General features: G+C 38.9%; 1 protein-coding gene across 8 annotated transcripts in view; it reads right to left on the bottom strand.

Annotated features, from left to right (window-relative positions):
• ITCH (itchy E3 ubiquitin protein ligase) overlaps positions 1 to 21,120 on the bottom strand; it is a 153,224-nt gene that overhangs the window by 90,919 nt on the left and 41,185 nt on the right. For all 8 annotated transcript variants that reach the window (XM_072800670.1, XM_072800673.1, XM_072800669.1 and 5 more), the window contains one exon: positions 11,867 to 11,957. In XM_072800670.1, coding sequence (XP_072656771.1) covers positions 11,867 to 11,936 — 70 coding nt within the window. In that variant the 5' untranslated portion in view covers positions 11,937 to 11,957. The remainder of the gene's footprint in view (positions 1 to 11,866; positions 11,958 to 21,120) is intronic.

Genomic DNA, 21,120 nt, shown 5'->3' with positions numbered 1-21,120 from the left:
GCAAACCACAGAGAATGCCAGTGCCCATCAAGGTTAAGGGGCCCTTAGAGTTGCTAGAGGAGTCAGTAATAACAGCTACCCAAGGAGCTCAAATATAGTCCAAAGCACAGACAGTCTAGGCATCCTAGCAGGTCCAGTCCCAGGTAGCAGCCGTGAATCTCTTAACTTCAAAATATCACATATTTCTGTCCTTTGGTACTTATATGCATTTTTTTTTTTGTAGTATGAAGCCAATTACAGGGTTACTGCTCCATCAATACATGCATATTCTACAAATTGGAACTTCATCATTATTTTGAAACACTTGGTATAATAAAGTTCAGTCAGATTTGAAATCAATATGCAGTGTCAAAGAGTATCTGTCAATGAAAGAAAAAGAAGAGCTGCAAGAGATATTATTGAAATAGGCAGTAAGGAGCCACCAAGGAATTTTAAGTAAAAGAGTGTTCTTCAACAAATTTACTGAGCGCCTACTACATACATATATCAGGTATTATTTAGGGCACTGAGAATACAGTAATGATCAGATTAATACTAAAAGATCATTCTGAAACTGCTTTGGGAAAAATAATTTGAAAGGGAAACAAAAGTAGGAGTTAAAAAGACTACTGTAGTCATCTACTCAAGAGACGACAGTGGTTTGGACAGGGTAGTGAACATGGATATGGAGAGGATTATTTTCTAAGGAGAACCAATAGGATTAGATTACACGAAGAAGTTGGGGAAAAGAAGCAGCAAGGATAATTCTCAAGTTCCCAGCATGAGTAACTGGATAGAAGATAGTGTCATTTAAAAAGATGAAAAAGATATGGGAAACAAATTTGAGGGGGTGGCATGGGCAAGAAGAAATCAAGAGTATTATACTGAATGTATAAAATTTGAGACATCTAAGCATAAACACTAATAAGTCTTTTTCAGAACAGAAAATATTCAAATGGGGACCAGACATATCTGATTAATACATACCATAAAGTTCTAATATCTTAATACAGAGCAAAATTCAATCACAGGATTGCCATAGAAAAAATATAAAACCCTTATTTTTAATACATTTCTGGTCTGAGGAATCCCTGGGTGGCGCAGCGGTTTGGCGCCTGCCTTTGGCCCAGGGCGCGATCCTGGAGATGTGGGATCGAATCCCACATCAGGCTCCCGGTGCATGGAGCCTGCTTCTCCCTCTGCCTGTGTCTCTGCCTCTCTCTCTCTCTCACTGTGTGCCTATCATGAATAAATAAAAATTAAAAAAAAAAAATTTCTGGTCTGAGAAAAGGTGAAACAACCTGAACAATTATGCAAAGCCCACCAGTGTATTTCAGGGGCTCTAATGACCCTCTGAATACTCACTAAATCTAGAACAAAGCAGTTTAGGCATCACAGGAAGAAAATGATCTGCCCTCAGTGGTATTTTAGGATTCAAAATTTTGAAAGTTATTTGGCCAAATAATCCTACCCAACCCTGTTAGAAACCAATTTAGGAAACTTCAAATAGGAAAATAAAAGGGGTAAAAGAAACTAACACCAACTGTTAGTGTTTGCCCGGTATCTGGCATTTACACATTGTCATCTCAATACTCAAGACAATTCTGTGAGATAGGTATTATCATCTTAATTTTTACACATAAAAAGACAAACTCAACAGAACTTAAAAGTTTGCTGAAGGAAAAAAAAAATTAAAAAAAATTAAAAAAAAAAAAGTTTGCTGAAGGGTCACTTGTAAAGACTGAACAAGAGAAATTAAGTGCTCAAATCTGTTTATTTATTTATTCATGAGAGACAGAGAAAGGTAGAGACATAGACAGAGGGAGAAGTAGGCTCCTCGCAGGGAGCCTGATGCAGGACTCGATCCCAAGACCCGGGGATAACATCCGGAGCCAAAGGCAGATGCTCAACCATTCAGCCACCCAGGTGCCCTACCAAATCTCAGTTTAGATTGCATAAAATTTTGGTTATAGCCCTAATATTAGAAAATAGATTGTTTACTACTTCCTGAAATTTAAATTCCTATAGTAAATTAGAAGAATATAAACAGTAAACTGTAAGGCAGGAAATCAAAAAATGTCAGTATTATCTGTTATCTGGGCTATTGCAAAGGTCTCTGATAATTCTTTGTTTTTAACCTCACATCCGCAACCCCTCACAACTTCTAGAATTATCTTCCTAAAACAGATGTGGTGTCAACATTTTTCAAGCACTTCTCTAATGCCTGCAAAATGAAATTTAAACTCTGGGGCATTTTACATTGTTACATACCTTTTCAGCCCCCTCCTATACCAAATCCCATCCAGTCCCCTGGTATTCTAACCACCCTTAGCTATTTGCTATCCCTAACAAGGGCTGTGCACTTTCATGTGCTACTCTGGATGATCTACTCACAATGATCCTTCTTCCATTTTACCCAATAAAATCCTACTTCTTGAGAAATAAATGACCCCTTTTCTTTGATCCAATGCTTCTTAAACCTAAGAAGTTAAATTGCTCCTGCCTCTATGTTTTGTTTGTTTTGTTTTGTTTTTTTAGATTTTACTTATTTATTCATGAGAGACACAGAGAGAGAGGCAGAGACACAGGCAGAGGGAGAAGCAGGCTTCATGCAGGGAGCCTGACGTGGGACTCGATCCCAGGTCTCTAGGATCACACCCTGGGCTGCAGGCAGCGCTAAACCGCTGCGCCACCGGGGCTGCCCTCCTGCCTCTATGTTTCAACTGCATTTTCATATTTACATATGGTTTCTACAGTTTTTTCATCCTTAGTTTTCAGTAAATTTACTGTTTTTTACTTTAACTCACCCTATAATCCCTGTATGACAAGGATAGAGACAGTCTTTATAATTCCTATAGCATTTAGTAAGTTAAATGTGAGAGATATTTAACCTATCTGTAGAACCAAATGATTTGTCATGGTACAAAAGTTTCCCTGCTTTATTGTTACATACACATACAGTATCTATTGCATATAGTTTTGCGGTATATATTAATGTTCTCCTGGGGCTTCAGTCAGAAGAATATGCAACTCTTGATGTTGGGGTTGTGAGTTCGAGCTGCACATGAGGTATAGAGATTACTTAAATAAATAAAAAACTTCTTTACAAAATTTAAAATTTATTCATGTTCTTCTGATCCTTTCTGAAGATCAATGCTTTGACCTGACTTTGGTTCTTCATCCTAACTCTCCAGTACAAAAAACTTGGACAATTTATTATTTTTTTTAAGATTTACTTATTTATTTGGGGTGGGAGGCAGAGGGAGAGGGAGAGAGAATCCCCAGCAGACTCTCCACTGAGCATGGAGTCTGACACAGGGCTCGAGATCATGACCTGAGCTGAAACCAAGAGCTGGAGCTTAACCAACTGTGCCACCCAAGAGCCCCAACAATTTAGATCTAAAGAAATTAAAATGAGTCCTTAGTTTATTCCAACCTATTCTGGGAACTGAGAGGCAACAGTGAACAAGGAAAAACAAGTAGGGTGCAGTATGAGCTAATAGGAAATAAAACCAGTTAGGCAAGGGCTAACTTTGTGGTCAGTCATAAAAGGCCACAAGAGGCCTCTATGGCAAAACTATGTGTTAGCTAGACAGAATTTCATATAAACTCTGAAGTTTAAATTTTAAGTAAAAAGGGCCTTCCTAGTACCCAAGCAATCAGAGATTACAAACTTCTAGTAAATTTTGGAAAGTGTAGTGTTATTTGATTCCAATTAATAATAAAATCAAGATGGTTTTTCCAATTCAAATGATCAGTTCTAAGTAAAGTTTGAGGCTAAGAAAGTTCTAGGAAATACCAGTTACTTATTTTGCCCACATAGTATAATACAAGCATCAAATAAAAAAAAAAAAACAGATGAATTCAGAATAATAGCTGAGGTTATGTGTAAAGCATAACTAAACAGGAAATGGCTAAAGACAGACATTTGTGTCTAAGGTAAGGGACCAAGTCATAGGATTAGAGAAAAGAGTAGATAACCAAAAAAAATCCAACTGTAAAAATCAGTATAATCTGTGATGGACAGGGATGTGAAGGATGAAGGACAAAGAGGTAAAGAAAATTATTCTTTACCTAATTATTCAGAAAATTAATTCTGACTATTTTTTTTTAATATTAAGAAAGTTAGAATGAGGGGTGCCAGGATGTCTCAGTTAAGGTCATGATCCCAGAGTCTTGGGTGGCCCTGAGTCAGACTCCCTGATCAGTAGGGAGTCTGCTTTTCCCTTTCCCTCTGATCCTTCCACCAGCTCATGCTCTCGCCTGCACTCTCTCTCAAATGAATAAAAAATATTTTTTAAAAATTAGAATGATAAAAATAATGTAAAATAACCAAACAACTTTATGAAAGGCATAAGCTTAGACTGTTAAGATATTAAATTAGACATGAATAATCCTAGAAGGAGAAAGAAATAAGGAATTAGGGGAAAGCGAATTAATCTATACTTCTACAGTATTTTGGAGTTTTCCAACTCATATACACTGTCTCCCAAAAACCACATAACAAAGATGTTAACATCCTTAGTTCACAGCTAAGGAAACAGGCTCAAAGATATTAGTGACAAGCACAAAGTTATAGAACTATTAAATTATCAGAACCAAGACTAAAATCCAGGGTCATTAACTCTCCTGAAGATGGGAGTCATATAGATTTCTTGACTAAAACTGGGGCTCGGGGATTAGATGTCCTCCCTAAAAGTTTAACTGTAGAAGCTTTAATGGCACACTAGTCAAAGCATTTGAGAGTATTTATTATTTTCTGCTATAATTTTTACATCTATTTTATAAACTACACAGGAAAGCTATTGCCCAATACAGAGACATTCAATAATAATGTTCAATTAAAATGTGAACTGATCATTTAAGCTAACAGAAGTTCCCAAAGCAACTACCTCAATGAATTACCTAGATCCATGTGAGAGTAGCACAAAAGACAATCTTTCTTAGTCAACTCAAATTCAAACAGCTAGGGATGCCTGGGTGGCTCAGCAATTGAGCATCTGTCTTTGGTTCAGGGTGTGATCCCGGGGTTCTGGGATTGAGTCCTGCATCGGGCTCCCTGTGAGGAGCCTGCTTCTCCCTCTGCCTATGTCTCTGCCTCTCTCTCTCTGCCTCTCATGAATAAACAAACAACATCTTTAAAAAAAGATTCAGTTAGATGGTTACTCGGGTTATTTCCATAAATTAGATTAAAGTTATAGGAGGAGTTACTAATGCAAGGTCCCTGGGTGTCTCCGCTAAGCTTCCAACTCTTGATTTCGTCTCAGGTAATGATCTCAGGGTCCTGGGATCAGGCTCTGAGCTCGGCAGAGCATCTGCTTGAGATTATCTCTCTCTCCATCTCCCTTTGCCAGGCTCCCTGTCACTCTCTCATATATATAAATCTTTAAAACAAAAAATGTGTTACTAATGCACCAGTACTACACTTTTTTTTATTCATGTAAATGCTGAAAAGGAAAAGTGACACCAGGGGCGATGGGTGGCTCAGGTCACGACCCCAGGGGAGTCCTGGCACCAAACTCCAAGCCCCACCCCCTGCTCAGCAGGAAGCCTGCTTCTCCCTTGCTGCTGCTCCCCTTGTTTGCTCTGTCAAATAAATAAAATCTTTTTTTTTTATTTTAAAAAGGAAAGGTGGTGCAGGCTTTTCTTTGATACTCATATAAAGAATTCAGTGAAATTAAAACATATGTCCAAGGGCAGCCCCGGTGGCGCAGCGGTTTAGTGCTGCCTGCAGCCTGGGGTGTGACCCTGGAGACCTGGGATGGAGTCCCATGTCAGGTTCCCTGCATGGAGCCTGCTTCTCCCTCTGCCTGTGTCTCTGCCTCTCTCTCTCTCTCTCTGTCTCTCTATGAATAAATAAATAAAAATATTTTAAAAAAAACATATGTCCAAGTTCTAAATTTATCCATTTATCAACAAACAGCACTATGAATTTTTTAAATCTGTTTTGTCATAGCTTACAAAAAAAGTGCGGTTTCTCTGAAATAAATTTCTTATTTGCCCTCACTTAAGCAGGTGAGGATGACCAATTAGCCAATATATATATTATAAACAAATGTATGTATGTTCACGTGTATGTCAGAAAAGAAGTAAGAAAATAAGAGCGCCTGCCTGGTTGGCTCAGTTGGTAAAGCATGTGACTCTTGATGTCAGGGTCATGAGTTCAAGCCCCACATTGGGCATGGAGCCTACCTAAAAACTAATTTGAAAAAAGAAAGAAATTTGGAAGGAGTAAGAAAATAGATAAGAGGGTAAGAAGCCATCTGCTGATTCAGTGCACTACTATCAAGATTCCCATGGTGTTTTTTCTTTTTAAAGATTTTATTTATTTATTCATGAGAGACAGAGAGAGAGGCAGAACATAGGCAGAGCAGAAGCAGACTCCCTGCAGGGAAGCTTAATGCAGGACTCAATCCCAGGACCCCAGGATTATGGCCTGAGAAGGCAGACATTCAACCAGTGAACCACCCAGGTGCCCCTCCAATGGTATTTTCGACTGAAGTAGACAAAACACCTAAAATTTATATGGAACTACAAAAAAAAAACTGAATATCCAAAGAAATCCTGAGAAAAAACAAAGCAGGAGGCATTATACTTCCTGATTTCAAGTTATCCTATGAAACTACAGTAATTGGGGCACCTGGATGGCATAATCAGTTACGCAACCTATTCTTGGTTTTGGCTCCAGTCATGATCTCAGGGTCAGGAGATCGAGTCCTACACTGGGCTCTGCACTTAGCACGGAGTCTGCTTAAGTTTCTCTCTCCTTCTGTCCCTCCCTGCCCCCACATGCACACTCTCTCTTTCCAGTAAATAATAAATCTTTAAAAAATAAATAAATAAAACTATAGTAATCAAAACAGTATAGTACTGACATAAAAACTGACAAATAAGGGGATCCCTGGGTGGCGCAGCGGTTTGGCGCCTGCCTTTGGCCCAGGGCGCGATCCTGGAGACCCCGGATCGAATCCCACGTCGGGCTCCTGGTGCATGGAGCCTGCTTCTCCCTCTGCCTGTGTCTCTGCCTCTCTCTCTCTCTCTCTCTGTGTGACTATCATAAATAAATAAAAATTTATAAAAAAAAAAAAACTGACAAATAGACCAATGGAACAGAACTGAGAGCCGAGAAATAAACACAAACATATGAAGTCAACTAATATTTGACAAGAGAACCAAGAATACTCAGTGGGAAAAAAAGCAGTCTATTCAATAAATGGTGCTGAAATAACTGGATTTTAAAAAAAGATAAGAAAAAGACATGGCATGGTGCCTAGGTGGCTCAGTTGGTTAAGCATCAGACTTTTGATCTCAACTCAGGTCTTGATCTCAGGGTCATGAGTTCATGCTCTGCACTGGGCTCCACAGTCGGAGTGGAGCCTACTTTAGCGCCTGCCTTTGGCCCAGGACGTAATCCTGGAGTCCCGGGATCAAGTCCCACATCGAGCTCTCTGCATGGAGCCTGCTTCTCCCTCTGCCTGTGTCTCTGCCTCTCTCTCTCTCTCTCTCTCTCTGTGTGTGTGTCTCTCTCATGAATGAATAAAATCTTAAAAAAAAAAAAAAAAAAGACACGAAATTAGAGCAAAACCACAGAGTAGGATCTTTAACTTTGTCACTCAATTCTATCAATCTTTCACACCAACTTCCTAAAATACAAATACAATTGATTCTCTTTGTTAAAAGCCCTGATTACTTTCCATCTCTGCCAGCCATGATTTTTTTTTTTTTTTTTTTTTGTAGCCTTGACACACACCTGAAGGAGATCACCCACTCCCATTAAATTCTCATGGCTCCCCACTCTGCAGCAGTAGCTTTTAGGGGCATTGGCAAACACTTGCGCATTTCCCTGCTTCGTGCCTTCTGCTTATATTCTCTCCTAAAAAGATCCTTTCTACTCCCCTACATTTTTTAAAAATAACTTCCTACATTTAAATAGTAGCAATGCTTCAAGCACTATCCCCTTTCACAGCAATTCTGGTCAAATACCGATCTCTCTTTCCTGACCAAAGTTATTCTCTCTTGTTGCCATTATCATATACCATGGCATTTATTTTTTACACTGGAATATTTATGTCCTCTGATTCTAGAAAGATGTTGAGGCAGCTTACCAAAATAACAAAACAAAACAAAAAACTCAAAAAACAATACTATAACTGATCCATTAACATAGAATAAAAAATACAATGTCATTAAAGGGATTTTTGCAAAACATTTAATTCTGAGCTTTTTAGCACCAAAATCAAAGAAGTAAACAATGAATTATGAAGGGCAGTTGATTCTATTTAAATAAGCATATCACTCTTCATAATCTTATGTTCTCCATTTGTTTCATATCTAATGATATATTTGCCAAATATATCATTTTTATCCATTCTTCATGTTTGTTTTTATTAAATTGTTTTTGCCTTATATTTGTGCATTCTCAGAAAATTTAGAACCAAGATTAAAAACTTATAAATGGCAAGAATTACATCTTCTTAAGGTGCCTTCAGGAATTTATTAAATGACTTTCTTACTATGATAATAATGGTAGCAAATATGGTAACACCATGCAAAGAGAAAAGTCTAAAGGAATATAAACCAAAACCTAAAGGAGTAACAATATCTCTGAGGACTAAACTGATAAATAGGACCCCTTACTTTATTATTTTACTGAGTTTTTAAAAATAAAAAACACGTTCATTTACTCATGTAACCTGAAAAGGTAAAGGTTTTTCTTTTTTAAAAGATCGCTCCAATCAAAGGTTTTAACATTAACTTGCCCCAAAGAAAAGTCATAAGACGCTGGCTCAATTTAAATCAGCTACACAGGAAAAATAAAAAATAAAAAAATAATAATAATAAATCAGCTACACAGGGATCCCTGGGTGGCGCAGCGGTTTAGCGCCTGCCTTTGGCCCAGGGCTCGATCCTGGAGACCCTGGATCGAATCCCACGTCGGGCTCCTGGTGCATGGAGCCTGCTTCTCCCTCTGCCTATGTCTCTGCCTCTCTCTCTCTCGCTCTGTGTGACTATCATAAATAAATAAAATTTAAAAAAATATTTTAAAAAAAAAAAAAGGGATCCCTGGGTGGCGCAGCGGTTTAGCGCCTGCCTTTGGCCCAGGGCACGATCCTGGAGACCCGGGATCGAATCCCATGTCGGGCTCCCTGCATGGAGCCTGCTTCTCCCTCTGCCTATGTCTCTGCCTCTCTCTCTGTGACTATCATAAATAAATAAAATTTAAAAAAATATTAAAAAATAAATAAAAAATAAAAAATAAATAAATAAATTTAAAAAAAATTTTTTAAATAATAAATAAATAAATAAATCAGCTACACAGCCTAGCTTCAAGCTGAGGAGCAGGGAAAAACAATCAGAATCTTGCTTAACAAAGAAATATTAAAAAAAAAAAAGAAATATTAATATCTTTCACTGAGAATTAGACATTGCTAAGGAAAGAGACTATAGTGAGGGAATCTCCAAAAATAAATTCTAAGACGCTGTCACCTTACAAAAGTGTTATTTTTATATAATTCAATCACTTTTAGGTTTTTGAGGAAGATAGTAATAAGGATATGAGGGCCTAATACTTTGTGGCCTAATACTCATAATCCAGATGTAGATATAAGACAAGTGTAATAGGGCAGCCCTGGTGGCGCAGTGGTTTAGCGCCGCCTGCAGCCCAGGGCGTGATCCTGGAGACCCTGGATCGAGTCCCATGTTAGGCTCTCTGCATAGTGCCTGCTTCTCTCTCTGCCTGTGTCTGTGCGCCCCCCCTCTCTTTTGTCTCTATGAATAAATAAATAAAGTCTTTTTAAAAAGTTTAAAAAAAAAGATAGGTGTAATAAAAGCTAATTACTGGGGCAGCTGGGTGGTTCTTGGTTTAGGCTTGGGTCTTGATCTCAGCATCCTGGGATAAAGCCATGCATTGGGCTCAGGGCTTGCACAGAGTCCATCTGAGATTCTTTTCCCTCTGCCCCTAACCACCCGCTCATGTACTCTTTCTCTAAAATAAATTTAAAAATTTTTAAAGTTAAAATACTATATAGAGAATGGTTCTATAAGAAATAAATGCCATTAAAAGGATAGAGACTGAGGTTTTACTGTGTGATAGACATGCAATGTCTGAAGAAACTCCCGTGATTCACCAAATAGTTCATTAAAAAGAAACCTACAAAAAAAGTAATTAATTAATTAATTAATTAAAAAATACCTACAAAGACACCATATGGAGCCAGACTGTTCAAAATCTTAGCCCAGGCTACAGAAACTCTATACTAGAGCCAAACAGAAGCACTAAAGGTTTTTGAGCAAGAATGTAACATAACGGGCAGCCCGGGTGGCTTAGCGGTTTAGGGCCGCCTTCGGCCCAAGGCAGGATCCTGGAGTCCCAGGATCAAGTCCCACTTCAGGCTCCCTGCATGGAACCTGCTTCTCCCTCTGCCTGTGTCTCTGTCTTTCTTTCTTTCTCTCTCTCTGTCTCATGAATAAATAAATAAAAAATAAAAAAGAATGTAACTTAACAAATGGCATATTAGAACATTAGGAATACTAATGTGAAAGTGATATACCTGATTAATATGGTTAGAGAAAGAAACAAAGACCAAGAAATTAGTGAAGTAATAATAGCAACCAAAGGATTTTTTTTTTTTGCAACCAAAGGATTTAAATAGATATTTCTCCAAAAAAGACATACAAATGGCCAGTAACACATGAAACAATGTTCAACATCATTACCACCAGAGTAATGAAATCAAACATACAATGACATATCACTTCATATACCCACTAGGATGTCTATAATCAAAAAGACCGATAATAAGCATTGGCAAGGGGATCCCTGGGTGGCGCAGCGGTTTGGCGCCTGCTTTTGGCCCAGGGCGGGATCCTGGAGACCCGGGATCGAATCCCTTATCAGGCTCCCGGTGCATGGAGCCTGCTTCTCCCTCTGCCTGTGTCTCTGCCTCTCTCTCTCTCTGTGACTATCATAAGTAAATAAATAGAAATTTAAAAAAAAAAAAAAATTTTTTTTAAAAATAAGCATTGGCAAGGATGTGGAGAAACTGGAACCCTCACACATGGCTGATGGAAACATAAACGGTGTAGATGCTTTGAAAAACTATTTGGAATTATTTCTCACAAAGTAAAACATATTTATTACATGACCCAGTGACTCTACTCCTAGGTATATACTCAAGAGACCTGAGAACACAAACTTTCACAAAAACTTGTACATAAAAGTTCATAGCATTATTCATAAAAGCTAAAAAGTAGAAACAACCCAAACATTTATCATAAATGGATAAATGTAGTATGTTCATACCTTCAATATTATTTTGCAACAAAAAGAAAATACTAATGCATGTTTCAAGGTCATAAATGAACCTTGAAAATACGCTAAGTGTAAAAAGTCAGAAACAAAATGCCATACGTTTTATGATTCCATTTATATGAGAGATCTATAATAGGCAAATATACAGACAAGAAATAGATTAGTGGTTGCCTAGAGCTGAGGGTGGCTGGGGGACATGCAAAGTAGTCTAGATGTGGGTAGAGGTTTCTGAAATTGACTGTGGTGGCAGCTGTACAACACTGAACATACTAATGATCAGTGACCCTCTAAGTGAATAAACCATGTGGTATGTGAATTATCTCTCAAGGCTGTTAATACAAAACAAAAAACAACAGCAACTGCTCAGACACCAATGTTTAATGGAGGAAGAAAAAAAAACTTACAAAATACTCAAGTGCATCCTGAAAGAAAAACATAATTTTTATACTTTAAACATTCTATTCATTCACTTATTAAGCAAATATTAACTCAACCCTAATATAAAACAGCCACTGAAGATCTTCTTGTTTTTATCTTGGGGGGAAAAGTGTACCGGTAGATCTTTTTAAGACTTACCAGTGATCTGAAGTTGTGATTTCATGGTCAGGCTACCCATTGAACCAAGCTGCGATCCACTGCCAGACATACCACCAACAGGACGGTAAACCTGAACATGGAAAAGGAGACAGTGTAAACATCAAAAGATCCCATTTTAAAAATATGTATAGGGATGCCTGGTGGCTCAGCGATCAAGCATCTGCCTTTGGCTCAGGGCATGATCCTGGAGTCCCAGAATTGAGTCCCACATTGGGCTCCCTGCATAGAGCCTGCTTTTCCCTCTGCCTATGTCTCTGCCTCTCTGTGTGTCTCTCATGAATAAATAACTAAAGTCTTTTAAAAATTAAACATTAAATTAAAATTAAAATATGTATAGTGCTAACCAGGCAATTTCCAAGTCTCACTGAAGCTACACAGTAACAGTGGCCTTAACACTGCTAAATAATATTTTCAATTCTAGTACTCATCCTGTTTAACCTATCAGTAAAATGACATAGCTTATCATTCCTTTTTCCATGGTTTACTTTCTTCCCTTGAGCTCCCAAGACACATTCTCTAAATTTACACACTACCTCACTGATTGTTCTTAGGTTCCTTTGACAATCCCTTCCATTTTCTCCCCTATCTTACTGCTGGAGTGCCTTAGGGCTTAGTTCTCGGTTCCTCTCACCTGGTTTTAAATGTCATCTATATACCAGTGAATCCCAACTTTGTATTTCTATCCCGGATTTCATTTTCTTTTTAAAGATTTTATTTATTTGACAGAGAGAGGAGCATAAGCAGGGAGAGCAGCAGACAGAGGGAGAGGGAGAAGCAGGCTCCCTGCTGAGCAGAGCTCAATGGAGGACTCTATCCCAGGACCTTGGGATCATGACTTGAGCCAATGGCAGATGCTTAACCAACTGAGCCACCCAGGCACCTCCAGACTTCATTCCTAAACTCCAAACAAGTTCACTTGGGTATCTAAAAGACCCCCCCAAACTTAACACATCAAACTGAACTCCTGATAACTCCATCCTTTCAGATGCTCAGGCTAAAAACCTTGAAGTCATCCTGCCTTTGTTTTTTATTTCCCTTCCTATCTACCAGCAATTCTGTAGTCTCTATTTGCAAAATATATTTAGAAGCCAAACATTTAGGCAGGCCCGGTGGCACAGCGGTTTAGTGCCACCTGCAGCCCAGGGCGTGATCCTGGAGACCCTGGATCGAGTCCCACGTCGGGCTCTCTGCATGGAGCCTGCTTCTACCTCTGCCTGTGTCTCTGCCTCTCATTCTCTCTGTGTCTCTATGAATAAATAAATAAATAAATCTTAAAAAAAAAAAAAAAAAGAAGAAGAAGAAGCCAAACATTTCTCACGAACTCTATCATCAATCTGCTCAGAGTGGCCTCTGCCACTTTTTTCCCCCTGGATTATGCCTCCCTCTTAAATTACTGCGGTTATCAACAGGTCTCCCTGTTTCTACCTGGTGTCCAGCTTCAGTGCCTATTCCGAACACAATCAGGATGACTTTTAAAGTGTTCAAAACCTGGGGTGCCTGGGTGGCTCAGTCAGTTAAGCATCCGCCTCCGGGGTCCTGGGATCAAGCCCCACACTGGGCTCCCTGCTCAGTGGAGGGAGTCTGCTTCTCCCCCACCCTCCTGTCCTCCACTTGCTCCTGCTCTCATTCTAATATAGAAATAAAATCTTTTAAAAATAAAAAAACAAAGTGCTCAAAACCCTGCAAAGGCTTCCGATTTTACTCAGAGTAAAAGCACAGTTCCATCCAACGACCTTAAAAGACAACAGAAGATGCATACTATCCCTGATCCCAATTTCCTGATCTTACTTCCATCTATTCTACTCTCCTAACCTACTCAGGCACCTACCTCCTTGTTATTCTTCAAATAAGCTAGTACGTTCTAGTCTTAGAACTTTTGTTTTCCTTGTTCTCTTGACAATAATTCAATCTGTTCCACTTCCCTTGTCATTTTTTTCCTTCTACAGAATATATCACCTTCTGACATACTGAGTAATTTACTTGATAGTTATATTTATTGATTTCAACTCTCTGGGCTAAAATATAAACTCCATCTAAGTTAAGATCTTTGTTTTATCCACAGAAGCCCAAAACAATGCCTGACACATAGCAAACACTTAAATACCTGTTTGATGAAATAAATTTTTAAAGTAGCTTTTGAATTACACTAAATGAACAATTTTCTAACGTTATCTTCTTCAGTCATCAATCACAGAAAAAGTAATCCCCATGTGGAAATAGCATCATTAATATAACAAGATTTTTTATAACAAAGTCAGAACATCCGGGCTTAATTCCTGTCTACAACATTTACTATACAATAATGTTTGAGCTATGTAACCTTTCTAGGTCCCCGTTTTCTATCAGAAAAATGAGGATAACACCACCGCTACCTCAGTGTTGTTACAAAGATGAATGATTATGTATATTTAAAAATGCTCTATAGGAGCAGCCCGGGTGGCTCAGCAGTTTAGCACCGCCTTCAGCCCAGAGCATGATCCTAGAGACCCAGGATCGAGTCCCGAGTCCCACGTCAGGCTCCCTGCATGGAGTCTGCTTCTCCCTCTGCCTGTGTCTCTGCCTCTCCCTCTCTCTCTCTCTCTCTCTCTCTCTCTCTCTCAAATAAATAAATAAATAAATAAATAAATAAATAAATAAATAAAATCTTTTAAAAACAAAAAACAATTCTGGTACCTTCTCCAATCTGCCAAAATGAAATGGAACCAACTCAGTAGTTGGTCCTACTGAGACCAACTCTATAAAATCCAATGTTTTATTCCTTAATTTATGAAAATGCTCAATGCTAAAATTTTGACCTTCACTACATCAACTAGGTCATTCTCTTTGGCCAAGGTGTAGGTGTGTGTGTGTGTGTGTGTATGTGTGTTTGTATGTGTGTGTGTGTGTGTTTTTAGTATTTATTCATTTACTTATGATAGACAGAGAGAGAGAACTCTTCCTGCTTCTGCACTTGCTCCTAGTTCCTGCTCCCTCCCTGTCCCATCATTCTCCATACAGCAACTAGAGTACTCTTTTAAAAATAAATTAGGTCAGGACAACTGGGTGGCTCCACGGTTGAGCTCCTGCCTTCAGTCCAAGGCGCGATCCTGGAGTCCCAGGATCAAGTCCCGCATCAGGCTCCCTGCATGGAGCCTGCCCCTCTGCCTATGTCTCTGCCTCCCTCTCTCTCTCTCTCTTTGTGTCTCTCTTGTGAATAAATAAATAAAATCTTAAAAAAAAAAAAAAGTCTAGGCCACGTTCTACTCCACTTAAAATAGGATCCAAATTCCTTCACCTGGCTTACAGATGCCCAAATCCATTCCACACAAGACTGATTCTGATTTTACCTCATATCATTCTCCCCTACACCCATTACAAATCTAGCTTTCTTTTTATTTCTGCCTATGTCTCTACTCTCTCTGTGTCTCTCATGAATAAATGGATAGAATCTTTTAAAAGTATAAATAAATAAAGTAGCCATCCTATCACTTTCTATGACACTACTGAAAATGTTCTGGTTTGTTGACTCTAAAGTCCACAAAAGTAGGCAACTTGTCTGTTAATTAGTACCTGGAATATTCTGGAAGTTTTCTTTTTTAAAGATTTATTCATGAGAGAGAGAACACGGGGGGGGGGGGGGGGGGGGGTGTTGGGCAGAGACACAGGCAGAGGGAGAAGCAGGCTCCATGCAGCAAGCCCGATGTGGGACTCGATCCCAGGACTCCAGGATCACACCCTGGGTGAAAGCAGGCACTAAACCGCTGAGCCACCCAGGCATCCCTGGAAGTTTTTTAAGTCCATAATTTCACCTGTCACAATACCTAGTATCAAAAAGACAAGAAATAACAAGTACTGGCAAGAATGTGGAAAAAAAGGAAACCTTTGTGCACTGACAGTAAGAATGTAAATTAGTACAAACACTATGGGAAAACAGGATGAAGGTTCTCAAAAAATTAAAAACAGAAACACCATATAATCCAGTAATTCCACCACTGGGTATTTACCCAAGAAAACTGAAAACATTAATTCGAAAATATATATGCACCCTTATGTTTACTGCAGCATTATTTACAATAAATAAAATATGGAAACAACAGATAAAATATGGATAAAGATGTGGTATCCACACACATACTGGACTATGAGCCATTATAAATAAATAAATAAATAAATAAATAAATAAATAAATAAATAAATAGATTTTGCCATTTTTAACAGCATGGATGATCCTAGAGGATATTATACTAAGTAAAATTCGTCAGAGAAAGACAAATACTATCTGATTTCACTTATATGTAGAATCTAAAACACAAACAAACAAAAAAGCAGAAACAGACCTATAAATACAGAGAATGAACCTGTGGTTGCCAGAGGGAAGGGACTAAGGAGACAGGCAAAATGGGTGAAGGGAATAGATGGTACAGACTTCCAGTCATGAAATGAATAAGTCATAAGGAAGAAAGGTTCAGCATAGGGAACATAGTCAGTAGTATTGTAATAGTGATGTATGGCCACAGGTGGCAGCTACATTTGTGGTGTGCATAACATAAACAGCTGTCAAATCACTATGTTGTATACCTGAAAATAATATAACATTGTATATCAACTATACTACAATTAAAAAAAAAAGTCCAAAGGCACCTGGCTGCTCAGTCAGTGGAGCATGATGACTCTTGATCTTGGGGGTGTGACTTCAAGCTCCACACTGGGTATAGAGATTACTTAAAAATAAAGCCTTTTTAAAAATTAATAGAATTTTAAAATATATCAATAAATAGTCAGTCAGTCCAGGGGTGGATGGCTCAGTCTGTAGACATGCTTGGGCAGTTGGTAGAGACTCTTGATCTCAAGGTTGTAAATTCGAGCCCCACACTGGGTGTAGAGATTACTTTAACATTTTAATAAGTTTTGCCTCTTCCAGAATGTCAGGTAGGTGGAATCATACAACTTGGGAACTTTTCGGATTGGCTTCTTCCACTTAGCAATTACTAAATGTTCCTCCGTACCTTTTCATGGCTTCACAATTCTTTTTTTTTTTAATTGCTGAATAATATTCCATTGTGTGTTTGTAACCACAGTTTATCCATTCTCCTATTAAAGAACATTTTGTTTGCTTCCATTTTGGGGTAATTATGAAAAACGCTGCTATAAATATTCATGTACAGGTTATTTGTGGACTTAAGTTTTCAATTCAATTGAGTAAATATGTTAAACTGTTGGATAATGGTAAGCCCTATATTTCAGGGTTGTAAGAAACTGCCAAATGGTCTTCCAAAGTAGTTGTATCATTTTGCATTCCTACTAGGATTGGAGAATTCATGGGGCACCTGGGTAGCACAGTCAGCTAAATGTGTGCCTTTGGCTCAGATCATGATCTTGGGGTCCTAGAATCAAGCCCTGAGTTGGGCTCCCTGCTCAGTGGGGAATCTCCTTCTGCCTCCCCCTCTGCCTATCCCTCCTACTCCCCCATTCCCCCATACTCACTCTCTCTCAAATAAATAAAATCTTTAAGCAACAACAAAAAAGAGCATTCCTATTGTTCCATATCTTCACCAGCATTTGGTATTACCAGCTTTTCAAAGTTTTGCGAATCTAATAGATGTGCGGTGATATTTCACTGATGGTTTAATTTGCAATTCCCATGACATGATGTTGAATGTATTTTTTAACATATTTTCATATGCTTCATTTGGCATCTATGCATATTGTTTGGTAGGCTGTCCAGATCTTTTGCTCACTTTTTACTTGTTTTCACATTATCACATTTTAAGAGTTCTTTATATATTTTAAAAACAAGTCCTTTACTATATGTGTGTTTTGCAAATATTTTCTCACAGCCTATGGCTTCTCTTTTCATTCTCTTAACAGTGTAAATGTTCTAAAATGTGGATGTATATGGAGAATGGGGGTGGTTTCCTCACACCAAGCAGTTCTCTGATATCAGCTGGGTGTCCTACAACTTAAATTTGACAGTACCCACCCAGAGATAGATAGTGTCAGATCCCACAGGTTAAATGAGGAGTCCTACAAGCTCCTCCACCCCACTAGAGATGCTAGTCCCAAGTCCAAGTTGTCTTGTGCTGACTAACCAGCTATAGATTGGAGGAACTAATGTCTACCGCCTTAGGTTTGATTAATTTGCTGTAGTGGCTCACAAAACTCATACATATTACTACTTCATAGATTACCAGTTTATTATAAAAGGATATCACTCAGTAACAGCCAGATGAAAGAAATGCATAGGACAAGGTATGGGGAAAAGGTGTAAAGCTTCCAAGTCCTCAGGAAGCATACCACTCTCCCCAAATCTTCCTGTAATTCAGCAACCGGGAAGCTCTCGGAACCCCATCCTTTTAGACTTTTATGGAGGCTGTTACACAGGTGTGGCCAATTAAGCTACTAGCAACTGAACTCAGATCTCCCGCCCCTCTCTTCATTGGAAGGTAGGACTGAAAGGTCCCATTTCTAAGTGGTTGGCTCCTCAGGCAACTAGCTTCCATCCTTAAGACATCAATGAAGTCGTATCATTAACATAACAAAGGACATCTTAATCACTCTCAACAGGAAATTCAGTTTTAGGAGCTCTGTGTCAGGAACAGGGTTGAAAACCAGGGACACCTGGGTGGCTCAGCGGTGGAGGTTTGACCCAGGGCGTGATCCTGGGGTCAGTTCCACATCGGGCTCTTGCAGAGAGCCTGTTTCTCTCTTTCTCTCTCTCTCATATGAATAAATAAATAAAATCTTTTAAAAACATACATATTTTTATTATAAAACCACAATATCACATTGTGCCTTTTGTAAGGAAGGACATTCTATTTTAATAAAGTCTAATTTCTAAATTTTGTCTTTCATGGATTGTATCTTTGGTGTTATATCCAAAAACTCGTTGCCATCTCTTCAACAAATGGTGCTAGGACAACTGCACAACCATATGTAAAAAAATTAAGTTGGACTCCTACAAAGAACTGTGGTTGTATGTTTTGAACTGTCTGGAAGTTACATGAAGGACTGGCTCAAGAACTTCTCTTGCTTTTGTCTTCCTTACCTGGGAGCTTCCTTGGGGCTGAGTTCGCTACCCAGGCAGTTCGTCAAAAGAATTTATTTTTTTTTCCTTTTTTTTTTTTAATTTTTATTTATTTATGATAGTCACACAGAGAGAGAGAGAGAGAGGCAGAGACATAGGCAGAGGGAGAAGCAGGCTCCATGCACCGGGAGCCAGACGTGGGATTCGATCCCAGGTCTCCAGGATCGCGCCCTGGGCCAAAGGCAGGCGCTAAACCGCTGCACCACCCAGGGATCCCGTCAAAAGAATTTAAAAGTAAATTTATTAAACCTTGCCACCAAAAAATAAAAATAAAAAATAAATAAATAAATAAATAAACAAACAAACAAACAAACCCTGCCACCTGGGGCAAATGATAATAGGTGGAGTACACAATAGATATACTGAAAAGACTGGAAAGGAAGAGACTAGAGAACAAGACATTTGAAGGAATGAGGGCTTTGAAAAACTCTGGGTATTCTGTTAAATCTAGAAGTCCAAGTACAGGAGAAGATCCTGGCTCTTAACTCTGACTGACCTTCAGGCTCCACCCAATCAGGAAGTAAAGGCTAAGACCGTTTTAAACTGCCCAACACAGCCAATCTGAAAACATGGTAGTGTAGGGGGGAAAGGAGGGGAAAGCTGGTTTCAAGTTTTGTTGTTTTTTTTTTTTATTTTAATATCTTATTTATTTATTCGTGATAGAGAGAGAGACAGAGACACAGGCAAAGAGAGAAGCAGGCCCCATGCTGGGAGCCCGACGTGGGACTCGATCCTGGGACTCGAGGACCGCGCAGTGGGCCAAAGGCAGGAGCCAAACCGCTGAGCTACCCAGGGATCCCGTGGTTTCAAGTTTTTAAGGATATCGGTCAAATCACTAGCTGACCACTAAACTAACAGAATACAGACTTCAGTGGCCATACATGATAAAGAATACAGACTACACAAAATTAGTTTGGAATTCACCAAATAAGCAAAGAACCACAATAAGCAGCAATAAGAAACCACGAGAGGGGGGGAGGGGGCCTGGGTGGCTCAGTCAAAAGCATCAAACTCTTTTTTTTTTTTTTAAGATTTTATCTATTTATTAAAGATACACAGAGAGAAGGGCAGAGACACAGACAGACGGAGAAGCAGGCTCCCTGCAGGGAGCCTGATGTGGGACTCAGATCCCAGGACCCCCAGGATCACGCCCTGAGCCAAAGGCAGACACTCAACCGCTCAACGGCTGAGCTACCTGGGCGTCCCCGGTTAAGCATTAAACTCTTGATTTGGCTCCTGAGATTCAGCCCTGCATCCTGGCTCCTGCTCAGCAGAGTCCGCTTGAGATTCTCTCTCTCCTCTCCCTCTGCCCCTCCCTATGTGTGTGTGCTCTAGCTCTCTCAAATAAATAAGTAAATCTTAAAAAAAGAAAGAAACCATGAAATGGGAAAAGAATTTGATATCCAGAGTTGCTGCACTATAAATTCAAAATGTTCGGTTTTTCATACTAGCAAACCAAATTCAATAGCACTTAATACACAATGACCAAGTGGGATTCATTACTGGGTTGCAAGGATGGATCAACATACAAAAATTGGTGTGTTATACATTAAAAGAACTGAGGCTAAAAATCACAGGATCATCACAGTTGATGTAAAAAAAAAAAAAGCATTTGACAAAATTCAATAGTCTTTCATGATAAAAACTGTCAAACTAGGAATAAAGAAAATTAACAAAATGAAGAGTATATATGAAAAGCCCACAACTAATATCATACTCAATGATGAAAAACTGAAAACTTGTCCTCCAATACTAGGAAGAAGACAAAATACCAACTCCCACCACTTTTATTAACATAGTACTTTAAGTCCTAGCCAAGGCAACCGGCCAGGAAAAAAAAAAAATAAGACAATCCCATTTACAATAGCACCAAAAGGAATAAAATACTTAGGAATCAACTTAACAAAAGAGATGAAAACTACAAAACTCTGCTGAAAGAAATTAAAGAAGCAAGGTACCGGAGTCACTTAGTTGGTTAAGCATCTGCCTTTGACTCAGGTCATGATGGGGGTCACCCAGGATTCTGGTATGAAGTCTCGAATCAAGCTCCCTGCTCTCTTGCACGAGTTCTTTCACTCAAATAAACAAATGAAATCTTTTGTTTAAATTAATTAATTAAAGAAGCCACAGGGGCACATGAGTGGCACAGTGGTTGAGCATCTGCCTTTGG

This window comes from Canis lupus, chromosome 26 (genome assembly GCF_048164855.1).
Source record: "Canis lupus baileyi chromosome 26, mCanLup2.hap1, whole genome shotgun sequence".
Lineage (NCBI taxonomy): Eukaryota > Metazoa > Chordata > Mammalia > Carnivora > Canidae > Canis > Canis lupus.
Note: the sequence above shows the minus strand (reverse complement) of the source record. Positions and strands in the feature narration are given on the sequence as shown.